At 41.4% G+C, this 13,229-nt stretch overlaps 1 protein-coding gene across 1 annotated transcript; it reads right to left on the bottom strand.

The window, feature by feature from the left end:
• Positions 1 to 30: 30 nt before the first annotated feature.
• LOC146628780 (ras-GEF domain-containing family member 1B-B-like) lies at positions 31 to 12,902 on the bottom strand. Its single transcript, XM_085359697.1, has 14 exons — positions 12,690 to 12,902; positions 6,796 to 7,335; positions 6,547 to 6,669; positions 6,000 to 6,137; positions 5,650 to 5,865; positions 5,398 to 5,472; positions 2,936 to 3,028; positions 2,678 to 2,780; positions 2,510 to 2,589; positions 2,255 to 2,350; positions 2,071 to 2,166; positions 1,756 to 1,879; positions 1,570 to 1,642; positions 31 to 1,459 (listed from the first exon to the last, which is right to left on the bottom strand). The coding sequence occupies exons 2-14, from the start codon at positions 7,327 to 7,329 to the stop codon at positions 1,426 to 1,428; spliced, it is 1,785 nt and encodes a 594-aa protein (XP_085215823.1). The 5' UTR covers positions 7,330 to 7,335; positions 12,690 to 12,902; the 3' UTR covers positions 31 to 1,425.
• Between the last annotated feature and the right edge of the window lie 327 nt (positions 12,903 to 13,229).

Raw genomic sequence — 13,229 nt, 5'->3', positions numbered from 1 at the left:
AGATCATTCTCTTTACACAAAGACCTTCAGTACAAGTACCCTGACTGATGACACAAAAGATACACAAAAAAGTAGCATATATGACAAATAAAATGACAAAACACAGCACTCACAAGTGGATTTCAAAGAACCACATCGCATATCACACACACACACACACACACATCAACACAGCTGAGATGAGAAGAATAAAAATTCCTGTTTCTGTACACACACACACACACACACACACACACACACACACACACACACACATCAGTTTGCACTCATAATAGTGTTTTTTTTAATATGTAAACTGGTGTTTGATAGCTTAACACAAAACCAGCCAAAAAAAACAAGCTCCTGGCAGAACATCAAATAAAGTACATTTAAAAAAAAAAAAAAAAAAAAAAAAAAAAAAAGCCTTTTGATACAAAATACGACTTAATACTATAGCATAGAAAGTTGCCTATATTACACAAGAACACACTGAAGTGCATTTTGATGTAGTCTGCATGGTTATTATGTTGCTGTCACTTACACAGTTTTGCATCACCACCAGAGTCAAAGTGTGCACATCACAAAATGCTTAGCACTGAATAGCACGTGGTTGATAAAAGCACCGTGTCAATGCACGCTGGAATAATGTTGCTGATGTACTGCCTCGTATTATGAGCTTCCATTACACAAAGATAACAAATGACAGTGCAAAGTGGGAGCTAATGGAGTGGATGTGGTGCAGGTTCTGCTCGAGGTGTTAGCATTAAAACTGAGGCATCCAACAAGACAAGCAGCAACACCACTTTTAAAAGCAGCTGTTAGCCCGTTATTTATAACGCAAATCGATGCAAGTCAGTCCTTTCCTTTGAGATTTCAAATCTCTGTGGTCCTCAGCAAGGACATCTGCAGGCAAGGAGCGTTAATGTAGCTTTGAAACTCATTTAGGTCCACGATGACTTCGTTTAGAGATGAAACCTTCCCTTCAGCGTGTAAGTCAATCCACAATATGAGGCCAGTGTGGCAACCGCTGGAGGTATAAACCCAGTCTGCAGACCTCTGGCCAGTCGTCTGATATTCTCTGAGCGCCTTGGACAGAGCTGATTTTACAGAAGCAGCACAGCTGATCCAGGCTCTTCTTGAGAATCATTGGCTTCATAAATGATTTAAATCCATGAAGACTTGTTGGAAAAGAGGTTACAATAATAACATAAAATGGGCTTCTTTGGCACTGGATGAATTTTATGGAATGAGTTCTGTGGAGTGCTCCTTGTGATCTCAAAGCCCAAATACAGTAATATAGGCAGGATGTGGTCCCAGCTTGTTTTAAGTCCAACATCTTAACTGTGACCATAAGAATCTTCTGTGTCCATATTATAAAACGGAGAAACCTGTAGCTTTAAGACACCTGATTCAATTTCAGTCTTTAAAGCAGAGATTTCCCTGGCCTTAGGTCCGATTCTCTCGATGGAGAAGCGAAGATCTAAAATACACAAGATAAGTAACCAGTGTTATTACACTCAAAAATTGCCCTTTTTTGCATTAGTACAATGTTTGGGATATGTGGGTGTGTGCACATATGTCTACACCTACCGAAGTGACCTGCGACTGTCTTTCTCCATGTTGTTCTCTGGTCCTTCGCTCTCATATGAAGCCAGATGCAGCTCTGCAACAATAAGATAAACAATAATGGCTTTGTTTGTTTCCTAAAGCTGACAAACTATAGCAAACATTTGTATGATTGACATCTCCAAAACGCAGGGGAGACTGAATACTGACCGTCTTCGGTGAAAATGGGTGTTGTGACAAGGTACTGAAGGATTCGCCGCTCTCTGTCGAACGGACAAACAACCTGACGCCAAACCAGGAACTCGCTCACCTGTTTTGCAAGCTCCCAGAGTTTCTGTGGAGACAGATTGTACAATCGATTATAATGGGCAGATGAAAGAAAAGCATCATTAAGGAAAATGCATTGATCTTTTTAGCCACAAGGGGGAGTCACAACATCACATGTAAAAGCCTGAACTTGTACTGCTACAAATCTGACCGTTTTTAATCCTTTAAACAACATAATCTTCTGAAATGTGTCCTAACCTCAAAGTTGATGTGTCCATTGGGCAGCCTGCTGGCACAGCCTTCATTCAGGAAGTAGATGTCTTTAATGAGGAGACTGAAGAAAGGAATCACAATCTGGAGGAGAAACACACCAGCTCATTTACGTACACATTCACCACCTGGAGCTTTTTATTTTCAGAGTAAATCCCAGGTGCTCTCTCACCTTCTCCTGGCTGCTGTGTGCGGTCTCAGACCTCTGGGTAGCACCGCGGAGTGCAGTGCGGTAGTTACTGAAGTTACTGGATGGGTCCATCTGGTGCTGAATGAGAGCACACACAGGAGACGGCCATCAAACGCAAATCCGTGTAGGCATGCTTAAAGTTTGCACATGGTGAGGGTTTGAAATCCTGAGCAACTTGAAATCTTAAGTTTACATTACACTACACAGGATTCACTGCTGCATGCCAATTGTCCTTACCTCCAGAATTTCAAACTTGTCCGTGTTGACTTTATTCCAGGTTTTCTTCAGTCTGGCGACAGGACTCATGTTCATCCCAGCTGGACACAGAGAAAGGGTGAGTAAATGCAGAGCACTTACGGGGTCAGATCGAGCCAACGAGCTGTATGTGTGCCGTCAAATACTCACTGATGATGGCCATGAGAGAGTTGAAGTTTCCAATGTTGAAACACTCCTGAGCAACATCGATGAAGAACTCTATGATCCGCGCTCTGTGTTTCTTCTTCATCGGCTTAAATGAGAGAACAAACAGAGCAGGTCAGTACAAATTCAATATATGTACAAAATTATGCACCTTTGGAGTGTAGTAAGAATCTAAGAGTGGTTTGTAGTTCAGCTGTGCATTCAAAGGCGTTCCTTGGTCCAAAACGAATCACAACAACTTACCATACAGATCTCAGTGGCCACAAGATAGCTCAGTCTGTTGAACCAGCTGACGTAAGCTTCCAGGTTGCTAGTTTTACGTTTCCGAAAGAAACCCTGAAACACAAATTATGGCATAATTAAAACAAAGAACAAGTCTAGATCTGAGTGCATTTTTGTCTGTATTTCATTATTTTTGAAAGAAGTTAAACATTTAAAACTGTGAGTCACAGAAAGGACCATTTCGAAATTAAATGAGATCTTAGAACTTAGATCTCTTTCATTTTATGGACCCCTAAAGCTCTGACACCTTCATAAATTCCATCACTCACGTTCAAATGTGAACTTACATTAACCTCCTAAGACCCGAACTCTTCCACAGCATGCATTTTTAATTTCTCTTTGATATTTGGGCTGATTGGAACCCGATGAATGTAAAAACAAAGAATTACCAGATTTTTGTTTTACCAGATTTTTCCTTCTAAGAAAAATCAGAGCCACATATGAGGATATTCGTTTAAAATTTCGATAGAACACTAGCAGTATATTGTCCTTGTAAGTGGATATCAGGCCCTTGTAGAGCAAAATTTTGTATTTTGGTCTAAATAACCCAAAATGTGATGTCCACATATGTGGATGCCAGGTCCTAGGAGGTTAAATTATATCTGTACTACTTTCAGCTCATCATCTATCATTTTTAGCTAGCAAACGGTCCGCGGCATTTAACCAAAGCTTTTGGCTTATTATTTTAATGTTTGCCCTCTGTTTAAATTTAAGGCATGATTAACATTTGCATTTTATCAATTTCTGTAACTGAAAATTTCAACAGGTTATCCACAGCTTTAACCAACAATCTCTTATACTAGATTTTACCTAGCTATTTAAGTTTACATTTAGCTAGTAATCTCCACCTTTTAGCATAATCTTAGCGAGCTATATCCAGTGTTTATCTATTATCTTTAGCTAATAATTCAACTCATACGCTAAGCTAGTTATACTGCCATAGCTAACACTTTCCAGCTTTTTCCATGCTTCTAAAGTAATTGGTTACTGTGTATCTGTTTTTCTTTTACTGACAATGTTTATCCACAGATAGCCAACAACTTCAACTACAGACAAACTTAACAATCTTTCAAATATATGTTTTCTATAGATCTTATCTATTTTAATTATCTAATAAAATACCCTTTTGTTATTGAGGTTTCTGCTCGGAGGTAGGTCTGCTCAAGTCTTTAATTAGGTTTTAATTTCCGCTTTGTTTTACTTTTTCCTCATATCAGTCAAGCTAATGTTTCCATGTACCTTTTGGCTATTTGTTGGTCTTCTATTAATATTTGTTCCCTGAGATTCAGCATCATCGGCATAATCTTCTTAAGGTTAGCCAATAAATTATTTTATAAATCAGAAATAGAAGGAGACAGACTGCTGCTCCTCTATAATTTCCTTTGCTAATGGATCCTGTTAGCCTTCACACCCACACAACCTCTGGACCTGCACTGAAGCCTGTGACGTGTCTGCTTGTTATTTTCATCTCATTTACATCTACTTTGGTGCCTTTTGGTTTGTTTTTTTTCTATAAGGACACTCTGTGGAGAACTTGTTTCTCAGAGGCCCTTTTATGTAAACAAACATTATAAAAGCTCTGTATAAATAAATTTGACTTGTCCGTGATGATGTAATCTCAGAGATTCATGGCTCTATTAAATGCTTACACAACAGCGACAGCCCACTCCACTCCAAACTTCCCCTTCTACACTTCAGGACCCCTTTCGCTGACTCAACTGCTCTTTTATACAAAGTGGGTCTTATATAACTGGCACAGCACTGGTTGGAGCACGGCTACAAACAGTGGGTGAGCACTTGTTCCCAGCAGCAGTGATTGAATACGAGCCTTCAGCTCACTTACAGGTCCCTCAGATTCACTTAGACATATGCAAAAGGACTTTTTCATACTGTGTCTGAGCTATGTTAAAAATAACACTGCACAAATTGTTATCTATCTGCCAGTAGATTCTCTGATGTGGTTTCCAAAGCATATTTACTTCAACTGAAGCAGACCACAAATTACACCCAAAGCAGGCCTAGAATATACTTCAAATCAAAACAATAAAAATTGACTCAAAATAACTGCAATCGTCTGCAGTCCTTTGATGCTGATAATTATAAAGAGGTCATGTTACTGTATTTTCAAGCCGTCTTTACACAGTAAAACTGCACGCAGCAAGCCGTAGCTGTTAGATCTATCTGCTAATTGTGACTGGAATGAGATTCATTTATATGACTTTGCACAAGCTCCTCATGTCTCCAGTTTTATCATGTAGAAGTTCAAAAGGAAAAAAGCAAATAATGAAATGAAAAGTAAACCTGAGCCTGCAAGTTCCTGAGTGAGAAGATGGGAATTTTTGTGAGCTGTTTGTCCAAAACTCGATCTAAAACGCTGGAGGTAGAGCTAAGCTAAGCGTTTTTTCATTCAAACTCAATTGTACCTTATGGTTCTCCAGAGGATCCTTCATGGCAAACGTCTGGATGAACTCCTCGGGACCAATAAAACTCAGTCGGTCCTGAGGGCAGAAAACAGAACATAAAAACAATTAAGACAATGACAATAGCATAAGACAGACAATCATAAAAGCTCATTAATATAATCTACAGACGTGCTTTGAAGGAGTGAAAAAAATTTCTCTCTACAGAATCCGATAATAAGCACAGGCACCCAAGTTTTAACGCCAACTTCCTACCAGTTCAATGTGTGTAAGCTGCTGGGCGAGGACGAAGGGATCGTCGCACACGCTCAGTACGTCGCTCCGCTGAGCCGATGCTTGCTTGCTCTTCAAGGAAGCGGGACGCTCCATTGCCACCACATTGAGCGCTGCCACAGCCTCCTCGTATTGGCCGAGGGCAGAGAGGCGTTTGATAAGACGCTGGGTCATCTGCTGCATGGCTCGCCAAGAGTACTGCAGCGTGACACAGACAGCACAAATAATGAAAACTATGACAGGGAGGTGAGAATGAACTTGAGATATTTATGTTGAATTACTGCAAATTCATTGCATGAGAAGTTTTAACTACAGGAGCTCTGAACGCTAACCTCGTCCCCTCGGGCCACGTGAAGCGTCATGTCTTTAAGGCAGCGCATCATCCTCTCGTCCCTGAAGTCGTATGGAAACGTCTCAGTCCACTCGGTCAGCAGCTGCACCAGCTTAGGGGCCACCTCACGGAAACGAATCTGAAAACCATCAGATGGCGCACTAAGTGACACTCAGGCAGGCATGATTTGATTTATCTTATGAGTAAATCTCTCTCTGGTCAATAATCTAAACGGCATGGCCCTCATATCTTTTAAAACACGCAAGAGTAGCCACAGCTCGCTGTTTTTCTAAGAGCATATTCTGCCATTATTTATTTTATCTTTGCAGTTTCTGTTTCCGAGTGTTCCCTTGCCTGGATTTTATTTGCTTGGGCAAAAAAAAAAAAAAAACAGATAAATACTTTCTCTCAGAAAGAAGCATGTGGGTGAGCGAGCTTGTGGATTTTATAGTGGGTGGAAGGTTGTGTGGGAGCAGAGAGTGAGTGTGACGAGAAGAGAAGCAAATTATAGCCCTGTGTGTGTGTGTGTGTGTGTGTTGCCAGCCCACCTTATCCAGCAGGGCATCTCCAGACCGCTGCTGCTCCACACACAGGTGACAAACCCTCGTCATGAGCTCGTAGGGGGGGAGGAAGAGGCGTGAACTCAGCAGGAAAGTGAACACATACGACCTCTGATGAGGAGGAAAGAACAAGAAGAGAAAGGTCAACACAGCCAGGACAGCCGACCTCTTTTCTCAGACTCGTCTATTCTAGACCACTCCGTTTCTCACAAAAAGACCATGTTTCCTGTAACGTACGTCAGGGTAGTAGTCCACTGTGGGAACCAGGTGCTGGATCAGAGCCTCAAGAGATGCAGACACCAAGCTATTGTCATGGTAACACATCTCCCCGTAGCTGGTGGTGACGCCGTGTCCGTAAAACCGCGCTTTCGCCGCAGCTACGTTGTTGTTGTTACGACAGGACTGGTCGCTGCTGCTGCCGCTGCTGCCGCTCGTGTGGCGATGTGCGCGGCCTGGACAGGAAGTGCTGTGCTGGCGAGGGCTGTAAGGCTGCGGCGAGGAGTATGGGTTTTCAGACAGAGCGCAGCTGGTGTAATGATGCTCCTTCGCATTCACAGAGGAGACAGAGGCGCTCCGATAAGCCCCGCTGTGAGGCTGAGGTATGTCGTAGGGGTTCTCTCCAACCGAGTAGGCGCCGTTGTAGATGTTCTCCCTCGCAGGTTTCGGGACAGTGCTGCTCCGGTACGGGCTCGTAGGTTGTTGGTGGTTGGCATTGCTGCTGTAAGGGACGCAGGAGCTGAACTTCCCAGCATATGGCGTTGTTGGAGGCATGATGACCTTTACAAAACATACAAGGAGTAGGTTAGGGTTGAGAAATAAAGATTAACAGACTATTTATATGCAATTTCATGACATGATAATACATTTTCTCAGTCAGCTGAGAAATACATGATGGATAACATGCAATCTTGAATAAATGTTTTTCATAATTCACATGAAGATACATCTTCCAGCCAATTTAAAGATTCCCAATAAGCCAGATATGATAAACAGGCAACAGGGAGGGTTTCTTTTTTTTCTTTTTTTTAAAAAGATAATTTAGATTTGCTTCCTGAAACCTCATTCTAAAGCCAATCTTTCTGGAACTGGGTATGAAATATCCCAGGAAAATTAAGAGATGATTGCACAGCCTAAACAGGAAAAGAGCAACAATCAGTAGGTTTCCCCGGGTATCTGAAACAGTGGACGGCACAGGAAGAGGCCCAATAAAAATAAAACATTGCATTTAGTTTGTAGAAACAGAGGCTTTCAAAGTGACACTTTGCATTATTCAAACAAATCCTGACAAGTTATAATACCAGACATGTAGGTGTTGAATGAAGTAGAAAGGCTTCTGTGATTGAATTAAAGCAGATCTTTGTTTTCATTTTCTTTCTCCTTACCCTTACTGCAGTGTCTAAGTCCAATCAACCATCAAAAATTATAACTCCATTGCACAAGCCAGTTTTAAAGAATAATTATGATGCAGTTTCTTTCGTTGATCAGCTAATCCATGATTTCCCAAAGGTTTCCCAACAGTTGTCAACAGACCAATCCTTTTATAGTCAACTTGAAGTCACAAAATCGTGACTAGTGTCTCTTGCAGCGTCTTACTGCGTTAGCCTGCCCGTCTCTCTGGGAAGCCGAGTGTTGTGAAAATACGTTTAAGCAACTCCATCACGCAAAGGAAAGACTTAGGGATGTCTGTGAAAAGAATTATACTTAATCACATAATTTTATCCCTCCTCTGTCTATACTTTCTGGTTCTGAACACAAACATTTCTCCTTTGGAAATTTACAGCTTGGAGAAAGTCATTTGTTGGTGAAAATTTCTACAAATCAGCTTATACTCACAACAACAACCTGCCAGATGACACAACAGCAGTGATCCCCCCGCCCTTTGTCTTAATGGTTAATATAATTGGATTTGAGTTGGGTAAGCTGATCCCAGATCACCACCGAGGCGTGCTTTAACTCTGGAGCCATTTTTATCCTGCTACTGTTGTCTGTCTTGGCACCACATGTCAGCATAAGCGAGCCACACACAGTTACATATGAGCAATGCACATATACTGTGCCAGAAACAAAACCCTGCAGGAATCCAGCAGACTTTTGTTTGTCCATCACAGTGCCGACAGAGGAGTGTCTGCCTGAGCCAACATCTTACGCACACACACACCCTTGTCCACAATGGCGCCTAGCCCCATGCCGGTATAATCCAAACACACACACAAACAAATGATGGCTTGAACGATACACACACACACACACACACACACACACACACACACACACACACACACACACACACACACACACACACACACACACACACACACACACACACACACACACCACAGCGTTTGGCATGTTGCCAGTGTAAGCCAGTCCAGTGCCAAACCATCTTTTGAACTCTGTGATCTCAGCCTGCTGTTCTTCTTCTAACTTAGTTAGAGATTACGGTGTCTTTACCTTCCTCGAATTACAAACGCAATCTGGAAAAGCATGGCTGCGGTGGTGAAGTTGAGATAAGAGTCCTCTGAGTAATATTTACTCCAGTGTAGATGCCTTTTGTCCTTCTGTTTGCATTGGAAGGTGACCTTGTGCAAAGGGGGAAAACTAAGAAATTGGAAAACAATCCTGTGTTTTTCCACACGGACTTCCTGAAAAGTTGACCCTTTGAATAGTTGCGGTTTCCCCGCTGCTGCACTGCAATTGCACTCTTTCTAAATCATAGGTTGGACTCTCCGTGAATGACTTAATGATGGCATTGGGAGTATAATTTCATATTAAAAGCATTGTTTATATTCTCTTGTTTGTAAACTTTGAAGATTGCAGGCTTAAGAAGCAGACTGATGTGAATATAATAATACAGGAAAAAGCAAAAAATGTACAGTGATGTAAGAACATTTTTACCAAGAAAACCACTTTTGTACTAGACCGTTAAAAATCCTAAGGGCTTGCACGTCTGTGCATTTTCTTACCAGCTGGCATCGAAACAAGACTGCAGCGCCCATTGGCTAAAATGTCATGAAATGGTTAAAACAAATTGAACTTTTGATGGTGCAGCAGGAAAATCTCATCCACTAATGGATTTACACCAATAAAACGTGCTCGCGCTGCATCAACAAGACAAGCCAATTCGGCGGATTTAAAAAGGTCTTCTGTACATGAAAGCTGCCCATGTCTGGCTTTTAATGAATCTGAAGGCGTTGTCAGAATACTTTTTTCTAAAACCATTTAATGTGGTTTTAAAGAGTACACCTAGCAATGCTGTGCCCTACAGGAGGAGGGGGACGGGGCAGGGGAGGAGGTCTTCAACAATAGAAGCATTATCTATCCTGTCATGGCATTAACAACCACACAAAGACCCACAGGAAGAGATCAGAGCAGATCCCAGCAGATCAGACACACACAGCAGCTTTCACACACTCTGGTCTCCGCTGTCAGGTTATACGACGCCCAGCCTCTGCGTGAGCCGAGCCTGGGATCATTTTTACATCAGTCAAACCAGAAAAGCAGACTTTACTCATTCTTCTCTAAGGTGGGACCTCTTATTATAGCGAAGTCACAAATAATAATCTGCCAGGCTTAAACAAGGACAAGACTTTTTGTTTATGACTTCAATAAAAGAGCATATTGAAACCCATTTACTGACCTTAGTAGAGATCGCTTTATTCATACAAAATAAAAGCTACAAGATACTGACCTCAGAACAGCCTGGACCAACTGCCTTAGCTTAGATGAGACAGGGGTTTGTTTGACTCCTGCTTTTTTAAAAAAAAAAAAAAAAAACATCTAATAAAATTCGAAGACTTTAAGCAGCTGGTCAGTAGCAAGAAAACAACAGTCACGTTTTCTAAATTAGCACCTTGTCTTCTGCAAAGTTTATATACCCATAAAGTGTATACCCATAAAAATGGTTTCATGAGAGGAGCAGCGGAGTAAGCTGAAGGCAGAGCCTGCGCCTGATAAGAGGATCCATAAAACTATTTGTGAGAGTGTTAAGATGTCAATGTACTGCAATGCTATCTTACTTCTACTTTGTACCCAATGTACTTTGACACTAATGAGCTACAACAGACAAGGTGGGTGAGTGAGAGAAGCATGACAGTCTGGAGGAAACTCCTGACAGCCGGGATTATCGTTATCAATAATGAGGCCAAAGTTCAGACTGTGCTCATGACACTTATTTGTGGCTTGCGTGTACAAGAGTTAACCTTTTAAAGAGACGCTGTACAATGATGTCACTGATGATTTGTCGATTTACGTGGGAGGACTAGTAACTTCACCTCATAACATAATATCGTAGAAAAATAAGATGGCTCTCTAATGATTTAATGCTTCTTTTAATTTTTTATGATTGAGCACCTCAGAAGTCAGCAAACTGAACCTTTTAAAGATTATAAGACTGGACAGATGTTGAAATAAGTTGAAATAAAATACAAAATGTATTGCTGCAGGTCTCCCCTGCAGCAATACATTCGGTGTGAAGAACATTCTACTGCTCCTCCATGTCAGATTTTAATTTTCAAACAGCCCCATAAATGCAGCATGCCAATGGACCAAGATGCCTTCATGTGTTCTGCGCAGGAAATTTTTTTTAAATGTGTTCATGGGGACATGACAAGGACTTAGGATACATCAGTAGTGAAAATCAAGACACATGCAGTGATTTTAAAGGGAGGATAGATCTGTTTTTTGGGTATGAAATAGATTTTCAAATCCCTTTAGGTAAAAATTGTCTGACACATTGACTTTGGGGGTTTTTTCAATTACAGAAAAAGCCTACTTGATGAAATTCTTTATATCTTTGTCCAGATGTTGTTTTGTTCTGCTTGGCCATCCAAGCATCAGAAGCTCCAACCTATAATGCTTCAGGATTGCATTCTGAGTGCAGGAAAGCAAAGTCACACGTCATCAAAGTACCAACCAAATTGCCAAACCAAAGTAGGAGGAAACAGCCCTAGTGTCCAAACAAATGTGGCGCAAGGAAGTGTGCAGGTCAGGGGAGGCCCACAGCAAAACACCAGAGGCTGGGACCCGGTGCCTGGTTTAAAAATCTGATAGATAGGCAAACAGAGCCAGACAAAAATACCAGACTCAGATCGACAGGAGAGATACGCACAACAGGGCTCAACCACTTATGAGCCTGTTGTCTTCTTTTATTTCCAAACACAATGGATTCAGGGATGCACTTTCATACAAATACACACACCTGTCTCCCGTATCATCTGGTAGGCTAGTACAGTATTAACCTACAGCCAGAAAGGATAAACACTACTACAAAGCTATATTAAACCTAAGCTTGTTTGGGGATGGAGGGGTTGACTTCCAACCTCTGCACAACACACAGATGTCAGCATTTAATTTTAACTTGGAGTAAGTTGACTTTGAGGTAGTTCCAAAGACTCAAATGTTGCTGGCACCCTTCAGACCGCCTCGGTTAATAATTAAATTAGTTTAGCTATTTAATGTGAGATTTATTTAAGCAGCTTCACAAGCTCACAGAGTACTGACATTCTTTTAAGTGCCTGTGGGTTTGTGTAGAAGTGTGTGGAGGCTTTTTCCTTGGCCAGCAGCACACACATTTTTTTTCTGCCATTCTTTCTTCTTTTCCCTACAGACACACTCACACAATCTGTTACACACACACACATATAAACCAGCCCAGCATGCCTGGTTAGCATGATGGGGTTCAGACTGAGTCATAACACACTAAAAGTAAAAGCTGACTGTGAAAAAGTCATGCTGTGCAAGCATGGTCCCATCGCAGGTGCTGGTGAGTAATGCTCGTTTGAGTCTGACAACCAGCCTAATTATATACTCCTATGGGTGGCACAACAACAACAACAACAATAACAACAGGTCGGGAGTGAAACTGGGCGTTTAGAGAGAAAATAGTTCATCAGATATAGATCACTTTAAAATATTAGGTGAAGTAAATACGTTTTTAAAATAATAATAAAAAAACTAGGAAACTTTAATCAACTTTTGCGCAAGAAAAGGCATTTCTATAACTCGATTATGCCTATGCGAAAGTTATCTATTTATATTTCAATAGCAAAAATGGTTTTATTATCACAAAATGAATAAATAGTAGTATATCGTTTCTCGAAAAATCCACATAAGCAACACTCCAAACAACTCACCTCTGAAACGGTGCTACTCAGCGTCCAAATACTGTGTCTCTGCCACCTTTGAGAAAATTAAAAGGAAAAAGGTTTTCCACGCTACTTCGAGTCTTTCTCACGTCGAGGAGACGCTAAACGTGTAACAAACAGGGAAATCTTTTAGCTGCTGTGAGTCCATGCAGTGCTCTTCTCCACTGTCTGTCTCCGCTCTTGCTTCATTGAGTATTTGAACAAGCAAAAGCTCGCAATAACCCACAAAGCCAGACGTATTCAAATGACTTCCACAGAGCCGGGAAAACTGACCAATCAACGCAAGGGGGCGGGTGGCGACTAGGCCCAATCACAGAAAAGGGGTCAAAAAATCAAAAATCTCCCAAGTTCTGATTGGCTGACTCCCTCTCCATCTAAGTTCTGTCTTTTCGAGTGAAGCCTTGCAGCGAGTGTTTTTGTTGGAGAGCTGAAATATGGAAGGTATACGGTTTCCGTCGGGAATGTGTTAGTGTGTGTGGCTTTATGCTGGTCTTAGTGACTTAAAATATAAGACAAAAAATCCCTGAA

Source organism: Diplotaxodon limnothrissa, linkage group LG7, assembly GCF_057381915.1.
Source record: "Diplotaxodon limnothrissa isolate DT_005_m linkage group LG7, D_limnothrissa_male_GT1.1, whole genome shotgun sequence".
In the NCBI taxonomy this organism is placed as follows: Eukaryota; Metazoa; Chordata; class Actinopteri; order Cichliformes; family Cichlidae; genus Diplotaxodon; species Diplotaxodon limnothrissa.
This window is presented reverse-complemented; position numbering and strand designations above follow the sequence as displayed.